Source organism: Phoca vitulina, unplaced genomic scaffold, assembly GCF_004348235.1.
Source record: "Phoca vitulina isolate PV1807 unplaced genomic scaffold, GSC_HSeal_1.0 scaffold1, whole genome shotgun sequence".
Taxonomy (NCBI): domain Eukaryota; kingdom Metazoa; phylum Chordata; class Mammalia; order Carnivora; family Phocidae; genus Phoca; species Phoca vitulina.
Window position 1 is genome coordinate 59,177,587 of NW_022589704.1, and position 22,418 is coordinate 59,200,004.

General features: G+C 39.3%; 1 protein-coding gene and 1 long non-coding RNA gene across 5 annotated transcripts in view; one reads left to right on the forward strand and one right to left on the reverse strand.

Annotated features, from left to right (window-relative positions):
- Positions 1-22,418, forward strand: part of LOC116634586 — an 81,039-nt gene that overhangs the window by 55,508 nt on the left and 3,113 nt on the right. For both annotated transcript variants that reach the window (XR_004300002.1, XR_004300001.1), the window contains one exon: positions 21,696-21,914. This is a non-coding gene — a long non-coding RNA (uncharacterized LOC116634586). The remainder of the gene's footprint in view (positions 1-21,695; positions 21,915-22,418) is intronic.
- The window catches only part of ITGA6 (integrin subunit alpha 6), a 73,282-nt gene continuing 63,863 nt past the window's right edge, over positions 13,000-22,418 (reverse strand). For 2 of the 3 annotated variants that reach the window (XM_032407970.1, XM_032407953.1), the window contains 2 exons: positions 20,069-20,194; positions 13,000-14,745 (listed from right to left, as the gene is read on the reverse strand). In XM_032407970.1, coding sequence (XP_032263861.1) covers positions 14,584-14,745; positions 20,069-20,194 — 288 coding nt within the window. In that variant the 3' untranslated portion in view covers positions 13,000-14,583. Of the gene's footprint in view, positions 14,746-16,902; positions 17,033-20,068; positions 20,195-22,418 lie in introns of all 3 variants that reach the window. The other variant, XM_032407962.1, reaches the window with a different exon arrangement.

Here is a 22,418-nt window from a genome sequence, read left to right on the forward strand (position 1 = left end):
CCTCTGAGGATAATTTCTAGAATAATGATCCACCTGGGAAGCTCTGGGGCAGTCACTGGAAATTGAGGTGAAGACATATGCTTTATAGCTGCAGTCCAAGGTGAGGAAAAGGAATGAAGAGGCTACCACAAGTTAACCCTGCTATGATACTCAGAAAGCTAGAAGACTCCAAACACAGAAACTTAAATCTCCACAACCGTGCTCGTTAGTAGAAATACCCACTGTGAGTTTACCTTTCAGATCTCAAATGAAGGTATGTATTCATAGACTCTAACTCACATGCAAAACCTTAGCTGCCAGGGAGTCTGGAAATGTCTTTTTAGCCCAGCCCTTCCAAGTAGAAGGGTGGGATAGAGGTTGAGCAAGCCAGTCCACAGTTATCTATCACAGTGGCTTAGGCATTTTCTTTATTTTTGCTTGTTTTCTGGCAGCAATGGTTGGATTGTTTGTGTTTGGAACAGGCAGAGGAAAACTGAAGAACAGTTGCTGCTTGGAAAAGGAAATGTCGAATTGTAAAAAAGCTTATTAGCTCTTAGAGTCAGCCTGAACCTTGTTTCAATCTTTCTCTGACTGGGTTATTTCACTTAGCATTATACTCTAGTCATCTATATTGTTGCAAATGGCAAGATTTCATTCTTTTTATGGCTGAATAATATTCCATTGTGTGTGTGTGTGTGTGTGTGTGTGTGTGTGTACACACACACCCATATACCCCACATCTTCTTTATCCATTCATCTATTGATGGACACTTGGGCTGCTTGTATATCTTGGCTAGTGTAGATAATGCTGCAATAAACATAGGGTGCATATATCCCTTTGAGTTAGTGTTTTTGTATTCTTTGGGTAAATACCCAGTAGTGTGATTACTGGATCATAGGGTAGCTCTATTTTTAACTTTCTGAGGAACCTCCAAACTGTTTTCCACGCTGGCTGCACCAATTTGCATTCCCACAACAGTGCTTGAGGGTTCCTTTTTCTCCACATCCTCCTCAACACTTGTTGTTTCTTGAGTTTTTAATTTTAACCATTTTGACAGGTGTGAGGTGATATCTCATTGTGGTTTTGATTTGCATTTCCCTGATGATGAGTGATGTCGAGCATCTTTTGTCTGTTGGCCATCTGGATATCTTCTTTGGAGAAATGTCTGTTCATGTCTTCTGCCCATCTTTCCATTTTTAATTGGATTATTTGGTGTTGAGTTGTATGAGTTCTTTTTTTGTTTTTAGAGTGCATGCAAGTGGGGGTGGGGGGCAGCAGAGAGGGAGAGAGAGAATCTTAAGCAGGCCCCACACTCAATGTGGAGCCCAACATAGGGCTTGGTCTCATGACCCCAACATCATAACCCAAGCTGAAATCAAGAGTCGGACCCCCGACTGAGCCACCCAGGTGCCCTGAGTTGTGTAAGTTCTTTATATATTTCGGACATTAACCCTTTATCAGATATATCATTTGCAGATAGCTTCTCCCATTCAGTAGGTTGTCTTTTAGTTTTGTTGATGGTTTCCTTTGTTGTGCAGAAACTTTTTATTTTGATGTAATCCCAAAAGTTTATTTTTGCTTGTTTCTCTTGCCTCAGGAGACATATCTAGAAAGATGTTGCTATGGCCAATGTCAGAGAAGTTCTAGGATATTTATGGTTTCAAATCTCACATTTAGGTCCCTAATCCATTTTGAGTTTATTCTTTTGCATGTAGCTGTCCAGTTTTCCCAACACCATTTGTTGCAGAGACTTTTTTTTTCCCATTGCATAATCTTGCTTCCTTTGTTGAAGATTAATTTACCATATAATCGTGGATTTATTTCTGGGCTCTCTAGTCTGTTTCATTGATCTATGTGTCTATTTTTGTGCCAATACCATACTGTTTTTATTACTGTATCTTTGTAGTGTATCTTAAAATCTGGGGTTGGGATACCGCCAGTTTTGTTCTTCTTTTTCAAAGTGGCCTTGGCTATTCTCAGTCTTTTGTGGTTCCATACAAAGTTTAGGATTGTTCCAGTTCTGTGAAAAATGCTGTTAGTATTCTGATAGGGATTGCATTAAATCTGTAGATTGCTTTGGGTAGTATAGACACTCTAACAATATTTGTTCTTCCAATCCATGAACACAGAATGTCTTTCCATTTATTTGTGTTATCTTCAATTTCTTTCTTCAGTGTTTCATGGTTTTCAGAATACAAGCCTTTCACCTCTCTAGTTAAGTTTATTCCTAGGTTATTATTTTGGGTTCAGTAGTAGATGGGATTGTTTTCTTAATTTATCTTTCTGCTGCTTCATTATTAATGTGTAGAATTGCAATGGAGTTCTGTACATTGATTTTGTATCCTATGACTTTACTGAATTCATTAATCAGTTCTAGTAATTTTTTGGTGGAGTCTGGGGTTTTCTATACTCTCATGTCATTTGCAAATAGTGAAAGTTTTACTTATTCCTTACCAATTTGTATGCCTTTTATTTCTTTTTGTTGTCTGATTGCTGCTAGGACTTCTAGTGTTATGTTGAATAAAAATGGTGAGAGTGGACATCCTTGTCTTGTTCCTGACCTAAGAGGAAAAGCTCTCAGATTTTCCCCATTGAGTATGATGTTCACTGTGGGTTTTTCATATAAGACCTTTATTCTTAGGGGAAAAGCTCAGTTTTTCACCTTAACTACAATGTTCGCTGTGGGTTTTTCATATATGGCCTTTATCATGTTGAAGTATGTTTCCTCTAAACCTACTCTGTTGAGGGCTTTTATCATGAATGAATGTTGTACTTTGTCAAATGCTTTTCCTGCATCTATTGAAATGATCAGATGCTTTGCATCCTTTCCCTTGTTGATGTGATGTGTCATATTGACTGATTTGGGAATACTGAACTACCCTTGCATCCCTGGAATAAATTCCACTTGATTGTGAATGATTTTTTTTTTTAATGTATTGTTGGATTCAGTTTGCTAATACTTTGTTGAGGATTTTTGCAACTATGTTCATCAGAGATATTGGCCCATAGTTCTTTTTTGTGGTGTCTTTGGTTTTAAGTAATGCTGGCTTCATAGAATGAATTTGGAAGTTTCCCTTCCTCTTCTATTAGAATAATTTGAGAAGAGTGGGTATTAGCTCTTCTTTAAATGTGTGATAGAATTTGCTTGTGAAGCCATGTAGTCCAGGACTTTTGTTCTTGGGAGGTTTTTGATTATTGATTGAGTTTCATTGCTGGTCATCAGTCTGTTCAAATTTTCTATTTTTGCCTGCTTCAGTTTTGGTGGGTTATATGTTTCTAGTAATTTATCCATTTCTTTTAGGTTGTCGAATTTGTTGGCATATAGTTTTTTCATAATTCTCTTACAATCCTTTGTATTTCTGTGGTGTCAGTTGTTACTTCTACTCTTTCATTTGTGATTTTGTTTATTTAAGTCCTCTCTCTTTTGGCGAGTCTGGTTAGAGATTTATCAATTTTGTTGATGTTTTTAAAAAACCAGCTCCTGGTTCCACTGATCTGTTCTGTTGGGTTTTTTAAGTTTCTGTATCACTTATTTCTGCTCTAATCTTCACTGTTTCCTTCCTTCTGCTGGCTTTGGGTTTTGTTTGTTCTTCTTTTTTTAGCTCCTTTATGTATAAGGTTAGGTTGTTTATCGGAGATTTTTCTTGCTTCTTGAGGTAGGGCTGTATTGCTATAAATGTCCTTAGAACCGCTTTTGCTGCATCCCAAAGATTTTGGACCATTATGTTATCATTGTCATTTCTCTACATGTAATTTTTTATTTCTTCTTTGATTTCTGGTTGATTCATTCATTGTGTAGTAGTATGTTATTTTACCTCCATGTATTTGTGCTCTTTTCAGATTTTCTCTTGTGGTTGATTTGTAGTTTCATAGCATTGTGGTCAGAAAAGACTTCGATCGGGCGCCTGGGTGGCTCAGTTGGTTAAGCGACTGCCTTCGGCTCAGGTCATGATCCTGGAGTCCCGGGATCGAGTCCCGCATCGGGCTCCCTGCTCAGCGGGGAGTCTGCTTCTCCCTCTGACCCTCCTCCCTCTCATGCTCTCTGTCTCTCATTCTCTCTCAAATAAATAAATAACTAAATCTTAAAAAAAAAAAAAAAAAAAAGAAAAGACTTCGATCTTTTTGAATTTGTCAGGAGTTGTTTTGTGGCCTAATATGTGATCTATTCTGGAGAATGTTCTGTGTGTACTTGAAAAGAATGTGTATTCTGCTGTCTTAGGATAGAATGTTCTGAATATATCTGTTAAATCCCTCTGGTCCCGTATGTCTTTCAAAGCCACTGTTTCCTTGTTGATTTTCTGTTTGGATGATCTGTCCTTTGATAGAAGTGGGGTTTTAAAGTCCCTTACTATTATTGTATTACTCTCAATTAGTTCCTTTATGTTTGTTATTAACTGTTTTATGTATTTGGGTACTCCCATTTTGGGTACATAAATAGTTAAAATTGTTAAATCATCTTATTGGATTGTCTCCTTTATTATTATATTTTGTCCTCCTTTGTCTCTTGTTACAGTCTTTGTTTTAAAGTCTGTTTTGTCCGATATAAGTATGACTAGCCCAGCTTTCTTTTGACATCCCTTTGCATGATAAATGTTTCTCCATTCCCTCACTTTCAATTTGCATGTCTCTTTAGGTCTGAAATGAGTCTCTTGTAGGCAACATATAAATGAGTGTTGTTTTTATCATCCATTTTGTCACCCTATGTCTTTTGATTGGAGTGTTTATTCCATTTGCATTCAAAGTAAGTATTGATAGATACATATCTATTACCATTTTGTTACCTGTTTTGTGGTTGTTTTTGTAGTTCTTCTCTGATCCTTTCTTCTCTTGCTCTCTTTCAGTTTGCTGGCTTTCTTTAGTGATATATTTGGATTCCTTTCTCTTTGTTTTTTGCATATTTAGTAGTGGTTTTTGATTTGTGGTTACCATTAGGTTTGCATGTAACAGCTCGTGCATATAGTAGTTTATATTAAATTGGTAAGTTTGAACCCATTCTGTACTCCCCTCCCCCATGTTTTAGGTATATGGTGTCATACTTTACATCCTTTTATTCTGTGAGTCTGTTGACCTAATTTTACAGATATGCTTATTTTTACTACTTTTGTGTTTCCTTCTTTTCTTTTTTTGAAGTCTTTATTTAAATTCCGGTCAGTTGACATATAGTGTAATATTAGTTTCAGGTGTAGAATTTAGTGATTCATCACTTACATACAACACCCAGTACTCATCACAATGAGTGCCCTCCTTAATACCCATCACCCATTTAACCTATCCCCCTGCCCACCTCCTCTCCAGTAACACTCAGTTTGTTCTCTGTAGTTAAGAATCTGTTTTCTGGTTTGACTCTTCCCCCCCCCCACACCCATGTTCATCTGTTTTGAGTCTTAAATTCCACATATGAGTGAAATCATATGGTATTTGTCTTTCTCTGACTGACTTATTAGCATAATACTCTCTAGCTCTAGCCACATCATTGTAAATGACAAGATTTCCTTCTTTTTTGTGGCTGAGTAATATTCCATTGTGTGTGTGTGTGTCTGTGTGTGTGTGTGTGTGTGTGTGTTTACCGCATCTTTTTTTCCTGTTTTTCTTACTTATGGTCTTTCCTTTTCACTCAGAGTCCCCTTTAACATTTCTTATAGGGCTGATTTATTGGTCATGAACTCTTTTAGCTTTTGACTGAGAAGCTCTTTATCTCTGCTTCTATTCTGAATGATAGCCTTGCTGGATAGACTATTCTTGGCTGCAGATTATTTTTCCTTTCAGCACCTTGTATCTTGCCACTTTCTTCTAGCCTACAAAGTTTCCGCTGAAAAATCCACTGATAGCCTTGTGAAGATTCCCTTGTATGTAATTGTCTTCTTTTCTCTTGCTGTTTCTAAAATTCTCTATCACTTCTTTTTGCCATTTTAACTACTATATGTTGTGGTGTGGACCTCCTTGGGTTGATTTTGTTGGGGCATCTCTGGCCTCCTGGATTTGGATATCTGTTTCCTTCCCCACATTGGGGAAGTTTTTGGCTATTATTTCTTCAAATAAATTTTCTGCCCCCTCCTCTCTTTCTCCTTCTGGGATCCTTATAATGTGAATGTTATTACACTTGATGGAGTTAGTAAGTTCCCTAAGTACATTCTCATTCTGCAGTTTTTTTCTCTCACCTGCTCATCTTTATTACTTTCCATTACTCTGTCTTCCAGATTATTCATTCCTCTGCTTTCTCTACCCTGCTATTTATTACATCAAGTGTATTTTTAATTTTATTTATTGTCTTCCTCATCTCTGATTGGTTCTTTTTTATCTCTGTGTTAAGGGTCTCACTGATGTCCTCCACTCTTTTCTCAAGTCCAGTGGGTATCTTTACAATCATTACTTTAAATTCTCTCTCAGGCGTATTACTTACATCGGTGTTGCTTAGGTCTCTTGTGCTTTGGTCCTGTTCGTTCTTTGGGACATATTCCTCTGTCTCCTCATTTTGTCTCACTGTTAGGAAAGTCAGCTACATCTCCTCTTGAAAGTAATGGCCTGATGAAGCAGTCCTATAGTGCCCTGCAGTGCAGTGTCCCCCATGTACCAAAATCCACAAGAAGGGGGGTGTCTCCTGTGTGTATTGCATGTGCTCTGCTGTTGTGTTCTGGGTGCTTTTTCCTTCAGTCCAGGTGTCTGCAGAGGCTCTCTTTGCTTGTTGTGGCCAATGTTTTGTCCCCAGCTGGGATGGGACACACAGTTTTAACAAAGTTTGCACCAGTCTGCTTACAAAATGAGACCTGCTGAGGCCAGGACCAGGGCTGGACTGGGAAGATCCGCAGAGCACACCTGGGCAGGGCACACAATTTTAATAAAGTGTGCCTTGAGCTTCTGCAGGGCCCACCACCACTGCTGCCAGGACTGAGAACCCACCAAACACAGGGCTTGGTGTAAGCAAGTGAAGTAGTGAATGTTGGCACTGCACTGTTGCCCGCAGATGGCCATGACTTTATGCTGGGGCATCGGGTGGTGCTTGCCAGCTCCTTCGTTACTGGAAAAGTGCCACAGCAAACCTGCCCTTGTGGGACATGCTGTGAGATTAGTAAATAACTCTCCCTTATATCCCAGGCATTTTTCAAACTGTTCTTTATGTTTCTCCACAGGCTTTTTGTCATGCTGTCTCCTTAAGAGCAGGGACTCAGCTTCCTGTCACCCTCTGGGGTCTCCCAGAATCAAGAGCACTGATTTTTAAAATTCCAGGCTTTAAGTCCTGCTGGTTGTAAGAACTCACTAAATTCAGCCTCTCTCACTTTCAAAGCCGAATGTTATAGGGATTGTCTTCTCTGTGCGGGCTCTCTGGTGTGGTAGTCTGTTTGCCTCCCTTCCCCATACCCATGGGTCCCTCTCTCCAGCGAACCTCATGCAGGTCTGTTTAACATCCCCCCGCCCCAGTGTCTCTACCCTTCCTGCCTTCTTCAGTGTGGCCTCTTCTCTACATTTAGCAGTGGAGTCTGTTCTGCCAATCTTTGGGTTGTTTTCTTGGTTATATACACTGATGTGGGTGTTAGCTAGTTGTGTCTGTGGGACAAGGTGAGGCTGGGATACTCCTCCTCTGCCATCTTCCCTGGAAGTCAGGGGTGAGTATATTTGTCCAAGGTCAGACAAGTAGGAAGTGGCAGAGAAGTGACTTGGGTGGAGATGGACCCCAGAGCCCCTTCCTCCCCACAGTGTAAGCCATGGACCCGCAGCTTTGCAGCACGTGGATCTTGTTAGAAATGTTGACCCTTAGGCTCTGTTGCAGACTGCCTAAATCAGAACCTGTATCTTCACGAGACCCCCAGGTGATTCTTGGCATGTCACCGTGTGAGGAGGGCTGCTCTTAGTTGCTCTGCTGATGGAGACTTCCTAACCAGGGGGGGGTTTTCTCTGTTAGGCAGGTGCCCTAGAACTTCAGGTCTGTGAGTCATTTGATGACACCTTGGAGTCAAACAGAACCTGTCTTCCTAGGAGAAAGGGCCCTTTTTTGTTTTTTGCCTTTAATGGGTCTTTCAGTCAGTGCATTATGACATGTGGGAGGGAGAAATGGGAGTTTTCAAGCTGTTCTTCCAATAATAAGTTTCTAATTTTTCATGTTCATGATGTAAGTCAAGCACAAGCTGGGCTCTGTGAGCATTTCCTCTTCTGCATAGCAGTAAAGGTAATATAAGCAACAAAACTGTAGGGCACCTTCCCACTAAAGGAAACCAAAGAATTGATAGTGTGTGTAAAGAACTGAGGAAGCATTTTAAAAAAGAATCTGCTCCTTTTACATTCTTCCATGTCAGAAACAAAATCCAGAATCAGTACAAAGCAGTTTCAAGATGCCTACACTCTGACTTTGTGCACATGCCCCAACCTGCATTCCAGTCATTGTGTTAAGGGCTAAGACACAATTTAACAGAAATAAGGTCAATCTTGTCGTGACCTATGTTGATAAGGAGTTGAAATTCAAGAGTTTGGTTCTTAGTATTTTATAGTCAGTTAAAGATACTTAAGTTTGCAGGTTGGAGCTAGAACACCCACTAGTAAGTATGATAGACATTGAAGAGTGAGACAAAAAGAATTAAAAGACATTGTGTCTCCCTATCTGTGAAATGAGGAAGTAGAACTAGATTTCTATACCTCCTTCCTACCTTAACGTCTTACGATTCTATATAACAAGAGTAATTATAAAAATATTTAAGGAGCCCTTTGAAATAGTTTCCTTTACTCCTTACGAGAACCTATGAGATTCCTATTATCAATCCTATTTTACAGGTGAGGAAACTGGGGCACAAACATATCAGTGACTCACCAGGTTATATCCTAAGAGGTGAAGCTAATTCGCACTCAGCAGTGTGACTCGAGCCTTGCTCTTATACACCCTACCCACTCGCCCTCTCTCTTTATGGCAAGCATGCCTCTAGCTTCTCAGCTCTCGTTACTGGTGCATTAGAAACACCACAAGCAGAAAGGAGGCATTTCCACATGGAGGGCATCCATCGACCTCCTAAGCAACTGTCAACCTAAGTTGCATTTTGAGTCCCCTAGGATCCTTCAGCAGCACTGATGCGTGCATCCCACCCTGAGATTCTAATAGGGTCAGTCTGGCACGCAGTCTAGGCATTGGGCTTTTTTCTTAAATGTTCCTTAGAAATTCATACGTGCATAGCCCAGGTCGAGAGTGACTATTCCAAATTTTCTGGGATTGGGGCTGGTTCTGGAGGCAGGTTCACCACGTAGGATCAGGTACTGACCTTATATGTTAACCGTTTGTATCATAATGCAAGATTTTAAATTCTACTTAAAGTGGATTCATCTGTGTTTGACCATACCATCTGTTGTTTTATTTAAAATTTTTTCTTAGAGTCTTTTAAGTATTCCAGTGTTTTATTACACACTGATAGAGTTAAAAGAAAGGAAAAGAACACAAAGTAATTCCTACTGAAAGCAACCATTACGTTATTTTACTCCTTTGGATCAACTTTTTCACAAATTGTGATTATGATTTTTGGTCCCTTCTATGTAAGATATGATAAGTGATATCAGTACGTAGACAAATGGCAGTGGATTTTATATTTAAAAGTACAAATAAATTAGCTATTGTGATGCCCAACCATTTTTTTTAAATTAAATATTAGTTATCACTTAAGTTCCACAAAAGCAAGAATCATGTCTGTGTTAACTTCTGTATCTCCATCCCCTTCCACAGACCTTGGCCTATAATGGGTACTATAAGACTACTCTACAACTAATGAATGTGTAAATAAATGAGTTATAAATAGCTTCACATAATGAGGAAACTCAAACTATTGCATGCTTATACCAAAAAATGACTATGTCAAAAGAAAATAGTACTTTTGTTAAGACCCTCTCTCATTCTTACAGGTCATATGAAAGGTGTTGGGGAGGGGAGGACTGTAGTAATAGAGAATTTGGGGTTGTTTTTAGAGATGGTGAGGGGCAGAGGGAGAGAATCTTAAGCAGGCTCCACCCCGAGTGTGGAGACTGACACAGGGCTCGATCTCACTACCCTGAGATCATGACCTGAGTCGAAACCAAGAATCGAACACTTAACTGAGCCAGCCGGCACCCCTTGTTTTTTATTGAAGTGCAGTTAAACACATGGTGTTACATTAGTTACATCTGTACAACATAGTAATCAGACAACTCTATACATTGTCGCATTCAACACCAGTATAGCTGCCATTTGTCACCATAAAATGCTGTTACATTATCGACTGTATTCCCTCTGCTGTATCTTTCATCCCTGTGACTTATCCATTCCCAAACTGAAAGCCTGTCCCTCCCACTCCCCTTCACTGTTTTCTTGTTTCCTCTCCACACCCCTCTCCCCTCTGGCAACCACCAGTTTGTTCTGTGTGTTTATGTGTCTGTTTCTACTTTGTTTGCTTTGTTTTTTATATTCCACATGCAAGTGAAATCATATGGTATCTTTCTCTGACTTACCTCACTTAGCATTATGCCCTCTGGTTCCATCCATGTTGTCACAAATGGCAATCTTTTTTTTATGGCTGCATAATACTCCATAGAACATATATACCACATCTTCTTTATCCATTCATCTGTCTATTAAACTACATCTGTCTCTTTCACAATGACAGGATCTTTCATCAAGATTTGAGAGAGAGAGAGAGTGCATGGGGGGGAAGGGCAGAGGGAGAGAGAATCTCAAGCAGACTCCCCGCTGAGTGTGGAGCTCGACACAGAGCTGGATCTCATGACCATGAGCTGAAACCAAGAGTCGGACGCTCAACCAACTGAGCCACCCAGGTACACCTCACAATAACAGAACACTCACATCTATCTACTGGTTATTGGTGAATTGAATACTTATGTGCTAAGCTCTGGATAATGAAAGAAGTACATGCTATCCCTGTAGGTTGAGACTTTGTGAATGTTCTAGAAGTATGAATAGTAAAATTTTATCTGACCTCTGCTAACATGGGTCTGTCGCTGCCCATTTCCACGGAGCAGTCTAAGATGGCTTTGGGGAGAGGGTGAAGAGATGACAGAGGCCCTTAAGCCCTGCTGATCTACAGAAACGGCACTTAACTCCTTCACTCCAGTGTCCTCATTAACCACTCCCTGGTTAGTTATGCACTGTGTGGCACATGGCCCACCCTTGCACTGTACTCGACTAGTTTTTTTCTGATTTCTGTCTTAGAGGATTTTAACCATGAATCCCTTTACAACTTTCCTTCTAGACGGGTCTGTTGGGTTAATGCCTCTGCAGACCTGGCCTCAGCCACTGCTACTCACTGCTTCCCCCATCCTAACAGCTGGGCCAGATGCCTTTCAGAGTCAGCAAAACCTGTTTTTTAAAGGTACAAGAGAAAAAAAACACTTGCCATGTGACCATAAGCAGGAGCTACTGGAAGAACCCAGCTTATTGGCTTTTTTGTGGTAGCTGTTTTGAAATCATTCTGAAGTTCATTTTCTTCATCTCTTTGAACCTTGTCTTTTCCTCAGTGGTTGAACCATGATTAGACCCTTTTGGTCTTAAGGAACTGCCTTTAACCATTTACTTTATGCTACCCCTCCTGGTCACAACTTTCATACATTCCTCTTTTCTCAGCCCTCAGGTTGTATGTATGTGGAACCCAGCCACCTAGAATATTTCACTCTCTTCTTCCTTTAGAACAAAATCTATTAATCCCAGTCTGTTTTTCCACATTGTCCTTTCATGGGGTAGAGTGCCAGAGATCAGGTCTCATTAAGATGTTTTCATTTAGAGTAGAAGTCTTGATCTTACCCTTACTTCCGTGGTCTGGACAATTTAAAGCACTACCACGTACATCTACCCCATATTCTGAAATAGTCTCAGCCCCAAGGGCATGACCCATTGTGAGACTGTGGCAAATGATCTGTAACCAGCAACAACATGTCAATGTTTGTAAATGGATCCAAGGATATTCCTATTTATCGACTACTGTCACTCCTGGGCATTCCTGCAGGATTTTTTAAGAAGGAGAGCAAGGGATAGAATCACATAAAGCCATTGCCATGACGTCCAGCACAGGTCATGTATGCCCTAGCCAAGACACTTTGAACGATTATGGTGGTTACATATTCTAGTCCTTAATCTGGGTAGGTCCATGGGACTGTGAATAAAAGTTCATTCACACTGGTCTGTCATTAAAATACCCATCACATTTCTTTGGGTGGCAAAACCAGTCTGATCTTCAAAAAACTAAGAAGACTAAGATTCACTATATAATACCAAGTATGATAGAAAACCGTTACTTAAGTTACTAGACAGATAAGACATTTTGCATTGGAAATTTATTCAAGATAGGGCATGCTATATTATCTGAGCTCTATATACATGCCTTATTTTCATTTATTAGATTGTGATAATCCAGCTAGAGAAAGCTCATAAAATTGCTTAAATCTAAACAAACAAAATCCTTTGGTGAAGAAAATATTTTCAGGCCAGTCAGTTCTGCCAAATCAGTCCTTGGCGATCAGTAATGTCACAGCCGAACTGCGCTCACATCCAAAATATCTTCTCAGAAGAAAGCAACTTTGCCATAAGAACTCTTACTCTTCACGCCATGTATCATTGCTAAATGACATCTCCCAGTTTGTAGGTATCTTGAATAAAACCATCTTTAAGATCATTTTCTTTTGACATCAACTGTGCAATAGAGCCCAAAGGGGAAAAAAAAAAAAAACCCTCAATCACAGAAAATATCAAAAACTTGAGTTTGGCTCCATAAAATAAAAAAAGCAATTCAGGTTTTTTATAATTTTAGAGTTTGTTTCACATATATGTTGTGTTACTAAGCAATGAACACTTTCATAAAAAAATTTATTTCACACTTTCATACAAATATCCACAGGTATTTTCTAATCATAATTTTACAGTGCTAGTTAGTATTAAAATGTATCAAATGCAAACAGACCAGTGACTTGACTTGAGATGACGTTTTTAACAAACACCATTACATTCTTTGTTGTTGAACCAGCCCTCTACCTCCTCCCTCCCTTTTAGGACTTTTTTTTTTTTTTTCTTTTTTTTTTTTTTAACAACAAAGGTCTATAGACACTTTCAAAATATCAGCTGCTTGGCAACCCATAAAGCCTGTGCATTCGGTTACAAGTTACCTACCTAAGCAAGAAACGGAGATTTCAACACTGGTATGACCTGTTTTAGAAAAATTTTTGTAAACAAAGTATCGTTTGTAAAACTATCTTTGTGAATGAAAATTCCAAGGTACAATGAAAATAATGTCCGTAGTATCTTAAGGGCGTACGATTTCTGAAAAGAAAACAAACCAAGCTCCGAAGCAACAATGGCACATACAGTTGTATTTTGTCCTGAAAGATTGAGATACTGCTTATACTAGATCCAAACAAATTAGCACCTGTTTGCTGTTATGCCCCATATAACATTTTGAAGTAAATTTTTAAAAATTCAGATTTCCTATCTATTCAGTGTCTCTTGAATGTGTAGAAATGTTTTCCTCCTCTGCCACTTAATTTTTACATTTAAAATGGTAGCGCAGTCCCAAAGTAATTTTGGGGAATATACGGCAGGAGGAAACAAAGCAAAAACCAGAACACTGACTCACTGATTAAATGATTCCAGTAACATTTAAAAACGTAAAAGCCATGATGTTCTGACTTCTGGTATCAGATACTCAGTAGCCTCACGCTGGATCCATTTGGACCCACCGTAGGCACCAGCCCTTTCTTCAGTATTTGCAGCAGGGCCTACACTGTGCCGAAGTTCAACAAACCAACCCCTCATTTCTGAGAGATCCTGAAAGTTACAGCACAAAGTATGCAGATCTCACACAGGGCTCTGAACTCAAAAATATGCACTGTCTGATAAGAATTAAACATCTTACGGTTAAATCCTATTTCTGAAACAGTCTGGGTCTGGAGGAAGGGGGTGAGGGCTGTCATGAAGGGAGACGTAATAACTTATAAAGGATTTTTTGTGTGTGTGCCCTAAATTCAAACCACATTCTGGTTGTTTAATCCAAGTGGAAGGGTAAACTGGAGAATCTTTGGCCTGTCAATAACAAAATGGTTTGTAAAAAAGAAAAAAATAAATACCATATACAAGTAAGTATACCTAGCATTCAAGTCTGTTGCAGCCGTGTGTTTTAGTGAACAGGAAGGGTGAGACCAGGATGTTGTGTGGTGTGAGGAGGATTCACACATCTGGGAAAAGACGGCAGGATGGCCACATCACCTATTGCACATTTCACTTCAGAGAGCACTCGGCATTGAAATGCAGCCACCCCGACGGCCCGGGCCTAGGGGAAGAAGGGGTGCAGAGGCTGAGCCACTGAGGACGGCCGGCCCCGGCACATGCCAGGCAGCCACACCGAAAACAAAGGCAACCCGGAAAGTTAAATGAAGGCAGTTAAAGCAAACTCCACTCCAACAGTCTTAAATGCGGCTGTGCAAGCCCAGGGAGCCTCAGGCTACACGACAGCATCCACGGCGAAAGCTGTAAGTTCGGACCGTGCGTAGTCTGTCTGAAAGTAATATTCAGGTATGGAGCAGGCTTGTAAGTCCACTTAGATTTCTGAGTTAGTGGGGGAAAAGCAGTTTGGGTACTGTGAAGCTTTTCTGGGCCCCTTTTAGGAGTAGCTTTCATTTTCATTCCACCTTGTGATCCACTGTTTTTTTTCAAGGTTATCGATGTATTTTTCATCTTTGATCTCCCGCTCTTCCTTCCGGATCCTCACAGCATGGTAGCGGGGAACGCTATCGTCGTACCTAGAGCGTTTAAAGAATCCGCACTGACCGGGGGGGAGAGAGAAGCAGAAACAAATTAAGTACCGCAAGAAAAGCAAGTGCACAAAATGGGAACGTCTAAGCTTTCTGTTCAGCTACGCCTACCTTTGGATGAAGGAAAAAAAACCACATGGTTTCTATTAAGGAACTAGTAGGTTGAAAAGACACAACAGCCAGTGGGGATAAACAAAAGAGAAGACAGCTGTGAAACTAGAAGAAAAGTCTGTTTTTCCATCTTACCTTTACATTTTGTAACAATGTAGTAAGCTAGCTCTTTACTAACAATTTCAGTTATGGAACCGTGCTTCCATTTTTTTATAATCACAACACTATATTAAAAAGATCTCATTTTCAGATTAATTTTAATTTAAAGAACAATCTTTTTAAAGGCCACAAACTAAAGATTATTTCATCATGCCTCTCTTCCACTAACAAAATGGAATCAAATCACAAATATTTTGCCAATTATTATTTGAATATGCAAGTGTTCAAACGAGTCAGTTTAAGAATCTTCTGTCCCCTGAGGCTAAGTACACATCTCTCATTAGCTACAAGGCAATTTACACTGCCTGGATTTCCTGTTGTGCTTCCAAATTATTAAGCTGTTTCATTAATTAGTCACATAGCAACTATGTCCTATAATAAAGTCAATCATGTACTGCAAAGAACTTGAGGAAAGTATCCCATTGAATTTCAGAGCAACCTTCATATTTTCTTTTGCAGAAGACATTTACACTTAAATTATTAATGAATATATATTTTATTCATTTTTTAAAAATATTCAATCTGATCCAAAGTAGATTTTTATTGAGAACATATCAGGAAATTTTTTAATCAAACTGAATTTTTCAAATGAATAAAATATATGTTTCATGGAAAATATGTGTTTTTGATTTAAAAATGCAGCTAGGAGGAGGATGAGGAAGATACTTGGAATGAATGGTCAATGTGTATCATTTAACAGGAACAGAACATTTATGTTGAATGAGGTTATAAAAATGGCATGGGGCAAAGTGAAATTAGATTCAGTCATCACTAAATCATTAGGAAAAATGGACCAAGAAAGAAGTTTTGTTCTAAGGCCATTTCCACATGGACTCCTTTATTTTGTGCAAAAAAGCCAAAATACTATTACAAAATGTGGCTCTTCATTTAAAAAAAGGAAATCAAGGGTGGTATGTAGGACTGAAATGGAAAGGCTGGGATTCATCGTGACAGTGCCATGGAAAGGGATTACAGGAGTAATTCCATCCTCTTGTGCCCACAGAAATCGAAAAAGGAATTACCACCAATTCCTGTTTCCATGGATTTACAAACTAGAGAAGCAAAACACGAACTTAAAAATCAACCGAGACCCAAAGTTGAATAAAATCTCTAGGAACATGAAACAAGGTCAAACTCCATTACAACATATTTGAAACCTAACTGTCCAGAGCATTTTTATATTAGAATTTTGTATAATGAAGGTCACTTTGGTAAAGAACCATTTTCTGAAATTGGCCCTCATGTCCACCAGGTCAACAGTCATAGTTTGTTGTAATGGTTTTTGACCTGTAGTAGATATGCAGGAAAAGGAAGTTGCATGCTTAGCTAGCATAAACAATTACTGAGCAACAAAAGCATTCCAAGCCTTCCCCCGTCACTTTATAGCAAGATCAAAAAGGACAGTGAGAAAGCCTTCCATCAAGAGAAACACAATGTTTCCAACATGCAACAGGTTAATTAGGCAGTCAACACAAGCTTCTATCTGTGGGAAATCCCAAAGTGGACAAGAAATCTGCAATGATTTCTTATTCATCTTTGAAATTCCAAGTGGGATGCTACATACTGGGATTGACAACAGCCTAGCAAACTGGGCTACTAGGGAGGTCTGATGCCTCTTTTTGTGTGTACAACGATTCCAATCATCTTCCTTGCTGTGGGTGATGTTTAACAACACAAAAATAACTCACCTGCAACAAAAGATTTTTTGTGCATTTCTAAAAAAACAAAACAAAACTGAGCTTTCAAGTGAAATAAAATAAATCCAAGCAAGGCAAGCCAGTGTGGACATTTGGAAACATCTGTTAATGGGACACACACAGCAAGCTGTTGCTCTTAACGTTAGCCACCACAAGCCTAGCAGGTCCCACAGCTAGCAATTAAAAACATTGATCAATTACCAATTACAGAAGCAGATCAATACTAGGCATCAGAAGTAAGCCTCTCTTTATCAGACGGCTGAGCATGGATCTCAGCCTTGTGATAGGTGGCATCATAATGATCTTTCTTATTTCTCTTGAAGAAACCACACTATAAGGAAGCAAGGTATTTAGTCAGTTTTACAGTTTTGTGTATAAGAGCTAAACAAAAGAAAAATCTTAGATTGTAACCCGTTTTCTAGTTATAGCTTATTACAGAGAGACCACTTATGGATCAACCAGAACTGAACAGCCACCACGCTATGTCATACTGTGACAGCAACCGAACCAACCTGACTACCATGGGTCTCTGGTCAAATACTTATATGGATGATGTTAATCAGCTAATTGATTTTTCTATCTGTAACCGAAATCCTGAGGACAAAAAAAATCCTAAAAGGAAAATCATATACCCATCTGACTGAAGCTTTGGATGGTTTCTTCATGCAGGAGAATATGAACTCTAAAATAGGCAAAAGATTGACTTCTGCAGTTTTTCTGTGACAAAGAAGTTTGCTATCTTTCACAGTAAGTTTTATATAACTACCACCATCTACTTGAGGCCTTTGGATTTGTGGGCAAATATAAATTCGAATACACCATCATGAAAGAATGATTGCTGTCGTTTTCCCAAATTCTGAACCACCAGGTAACCCTTAAGTGGTAGGAACCTATGCTCCTCAGGTTAGGTCACTCTAAATCAACACAGAGGTGTAATTTCCACTTTTTACTATAATTTCCTTCATCCAAAGAGGGAGGACTTTTTCTATTTACTTGTTTGTAAGGCTGTGGAACTGCCCTTTGAAATATAGCTTGGTAAAATAAATCTGCCCTCCTGGAAAATTCTGTTTCCTAGTCTGGCAACTCATTAAGGTAAAAATCTAGATCTGTTTTGTACAGTATGGTAACTACTAACTACATGTGGGTATTCAAATTTAAAAATACCTTAGTTGCAACAGCCACATTCCAAATGCTCAGTAAGCCATGTGTGTCTCACTGCATAGTGCAGCTCCAGAAAATCTCCATTATCACAAAAAGTTTTACTGGGCAGCACTGATCCAAACCCTTCATCTTGACATCTACTTGTGACTCCCTCCATTTAATACACAGTGAACACACCCAGCCAACTTTCAGTAACACATACTGATAAATAGGGTTAGGTGAAGGAATGAACCAGGAACCAAGAGTCCTGGTCCTGCTTCTAGCTTGGCAACATTCTTAATATCCACAGGCATGAGCATCCTTGTTAGCAAAATGAAGGTGACTGGACCAGCCTGAAGGATTTTTCTCTTTACCTCTAAACAAAACCCTATGCAATATCCTGGTATTTAACGCAAATGACATCAGAACGGACTCTAGTTGAAGTGGGGATATTGGCTCTAGCTGCACCATAGCTTAATCTTGGCACCTATGTGGATAGGCAAAACCCAATTTTAAAGGCCACTGAACTCCAGTCCTTTCTGGCCCTTAAGTTCTATGATTTTAATACATGAAACAAATAGTCCATTTTCAGAAAGAATATCAAAGTAATAAAAATGTTCTTCATGTAGGGGTTATAGAGGTTGTCTGATTACTTTAGAGTTCACTTACGAGTTCTGGATACTTTAGAGCTACAAACAACCCCTGAGATCATAGTCCAAGCCACTTACTAAAAAGCTAAAGTAAACCAGTGCCTCAGGGAGATGAAATGATTTGCCGAAAATTATAGAGCTTGGGTTTCTTAACCCACTGCTATGACTCACCCTCATTAGAGATTACCAGTAAGACCTGCTCTGAAAAAGACTGTCCTTGTGACCTCCTCCAGAAAGCACACACAAAGCCCATCCTCAAATATCAAACTTCAGATCGAGTTTTTGATGCCAAAATAATTTTCCAAGCATCTCCTATGGCTGGCTGTGCTGACCAGAGAAACCTACTGCCTAAAGTGAACCTCAGAGGTAGGACTGGCTAATATCCAATGCAGGGAGGAGTCTTGGCATGAGCAGTCACCAAGCTCCAAATCACACATTTGGAGGACACCAGAAAATTATCTCAAACTGGCAAAAGGAAGTTACTTGGAAAAATAACACAAAAAAGAAATGTCCAATATTTGAAAGTGACAATATCCTGAATCCTTGTCAATTATACTCTTGGATCCAAGGGAAAGGTGGTTTGATCCTAGAGACTGTTGGTAGAGGTTCATAAGCATTTAATCCAAAATCCACTGGACCAGACAGGTTTGGAAATCTAGAATTTTGGCATTTTAGAAAAGTAGTATGTTGTATACATAATGCCACTCTAATCAAAACATTATTAGTTTCACAGCAGAACCATTAAATAAAGGATAAATAATATAAATAGCTTCTCTTCACATGTTGTCAAGTTTTGCTGCCAAATAAGTCATTATGAACTTTCAGCTTTCAGACTATCCTGCAATTTGTAATTGTCGATAAGGGACTGTGAACCTCCATTGGTCACTTAGAATAATCCAAACTCTACAGGTCATAATCTTTGGCAACAAAAGTATGTATCCATCTCATTACACACATTTTTATAATGTAGACTGTTTACTGGCAGAAATCAAGGAGAAGATACTAATTTTATTTGCAGGACCAAATTCTAATGAAGAACATCATATTAAACCCAGATCTTCCTCATGTTTGATAGAGGCAATGAGGATCCCTTGCAATGCAGTTATTAATTTCATGCTTTTCTATTCCTAATCTAGCTGCAACTGTCACAAGCCCCAGTGGCTACCACGAACATTTCTTTATAGAAGTTGAAATTAACAGGGATACAGGTTCAGATTAATGTGATATCCAACAATTTGGCTTAGATTCAGAATTTTAGATGAAGAAATTGCTAAAGTATTAACATTTTTTAAGTTATTTGCCAAACATGCTAAATTATGTGAAAAACACCTAAATTTATTTAAGAAACTCCTTATAATATACAACTAATATACTTTTAAATATCAGGTACTAGGTAGATATACAGTTGTTCATTGTAAAATTCTCAAGTTTGCTCTATTGGCAAAGTTTCATAATAAAATGTTGGGAAAAGGGAAGCATTACAAAGGAATGTACAGACTATCACTGTAAATTCACTCTTTTAAAAAACATGAAATAAAGTTTAGGTCATTAGAACTCAAATGCCAAATAGGACTTACCTTCCATAGTAAAAACACTAAGAGAGCAAGCATCAAAATCCCAGCAAGTATAGCCACTAAGATGATCCACCAAGGTACTCCTGAATACTGAGCTATGGTCTTTGAGGGAAACACAGTCACACGAATCTATGGGGCATAAAAGAAAGCACCATTGTAAGGGGGCGTGAGAATACCAGGAGTTTATAGTTCTAATTCTGCTTCCAGACGCATTTTGAACAATGCAGCCTATGGATGAATGAGATGCCTTTTTGATGTGAGATCTTTTCCCAGAACCTGGAAAATGCTGGACTGTGTTTTGACAAAGTTATTTTTTTGATAACTCATCTTTTAAAAACTTTTGTATTGAATCAAAGTAAAAGAAATTGTATAATAAAGCATCCTTTTTTTCCTCACCAAGTTTCAACAATCATCAATGCACAGCTTGTTTCATCCGTATAACCAGGTATCTTGTTGAGAACGATCACCTTCCCTTTTCATTTTCAGTAATGGAAATAAAAGGGCCATTTTATGTACAATTAGCCTATATTCCTTACTTGGATTTAAAGATGTTGTGAAATATAAAAATAAGGATGGAGTTGCATTGCTGATACTGTTTTAACTTTTCCTTAAGATGTCTAAAGACCCTCATGCACAACAGAATTTCCTGAAATGGCCTGGAGCGTGTTCTTCGACAGTGTATTTGGACCAAGCAGACCCTTTCAGAGGTGGCTTCGAGCTGTAAGCAGCAGCTGATGAGAAGCCTAAGCTCTAGACATTTGATAGTTGGCAAATACCAATTAAACAGAAGTAGTGTTTATTCAGAAATCTAAAAAGTTGCTTCTGGCAGTTTGCAACAACTTGGTTCTGTGCGTTTAGGACTCTCAAGTGGATTTCCGGGATGCCAGGAGACTATTTTTCACAGCTTGTAAAAGACCTCGTGATTGCTAGGAGTATGATTTCGTAAACAGATTAGAGAGCTTCCAGTTTGAAGTTTCTGATGTTTCTGACTTAAGAAAATGTAAAGTGAAGGGTAAACAAAAAGTACGAGTCTTTAAGTTCTGAGAAGTGTTTTCAGTCAAGTACTATTAGTATTGAACCCCGGATGCTGCCTAAAAATGCTTCCATGTCTGTCTACATTGTGCTTCGATTAAAAAAAAAATAATAAAGTTTTCACTAAAATATTTCCCTTTCTACTTCTACTAGAAAACAGCTTCTCAACCTCATCTGACTTCAGAATATACTTTAAAGCAAGAGAACTGCTTTTCTTGGAACATTTAAGAGCAAAGAAGTCCGTTTTCAGCCTGCTATACGGCCTCTAACTCCTTTATCAGCTACTACATTTCCTGTTATGCTCTCCGTGAGGTTTCACTCAAACTGCCAGCCAGCCCGCCCCCTCGCCTCCGAGGGGGGGGGGGGTGCCCCATGGCTCACTTCCCCTTGCCTCTCTTCCCCCAACAGTCACCCCAGCTTGAAGCTAGAAAAACGCTTTCTTGAGGTTACTGGGTCTAGCACAGGGGCATCCAGGTAGTGGGAAGAATGGGATAAAATAGTGCACTTGATGTGACCAGTAAGCTTCCTACTCTGAGCCAAAACAAAACAACTAATGAGCCTGTTCTGTATCACTTAACTTTGCTTCCCTATCTTGCAGAGGGAAGCAAACAGTACGTCCTTGGGGGTAAGGTGACAACCTGGAAGGGCCATCCTCATTTTTAAGAATAAGCTCTGATAAACCTGGAAGTGGAGAGTGGTCCATGGCAGGGGAATCAGCCTTATAATCAGACTGTGTACCAGAGCCTTTTAAATGGCTGATAATAGAGGAAACCACTCCTATAAATGGCAGCAATCCAACAGTATGAGAGCTGAACAGGTAACTTTCTGATTTCGTGGCGGCGGGAGGGGGGGGTGTATGTAGAAATCCAGCTGAGAGATCTAGCCCCAAGTCTGGCTACCATTCAAACCAGATTTGGGAGCCTTTTAGAAACCATAGAATAACTCACTAGGCATCAAAGAGGACAGTGACAGGTTGAGGTGAGTAGAAATTACTCAAACTCCAAAAAGAATTTTTGGGGGCGGGGGGAAGTTCTTTAAAATCTAAGCATTTCCATAGGGATGACCTATGCACGTGCACCTCATCCATCATGTGCCCATGAAGGGGAAATGGGGCTGAAGCTCCGCTGACACAGTCAGTTCCATCATGAGCGAGCAGTGCTTAGACCTCATTCACTTGCTCACTGCCAAAATCGTTTGCCTGAATCACTCTGTAACGTCATACTCTCTATTCTTACCGAACATCAGTAAAAGAAATCACTCCATGAAGGTATTTTCATAGCTTTCAGAAAACTCTCTATTAAAGACCTCATTCCCTTAGTGA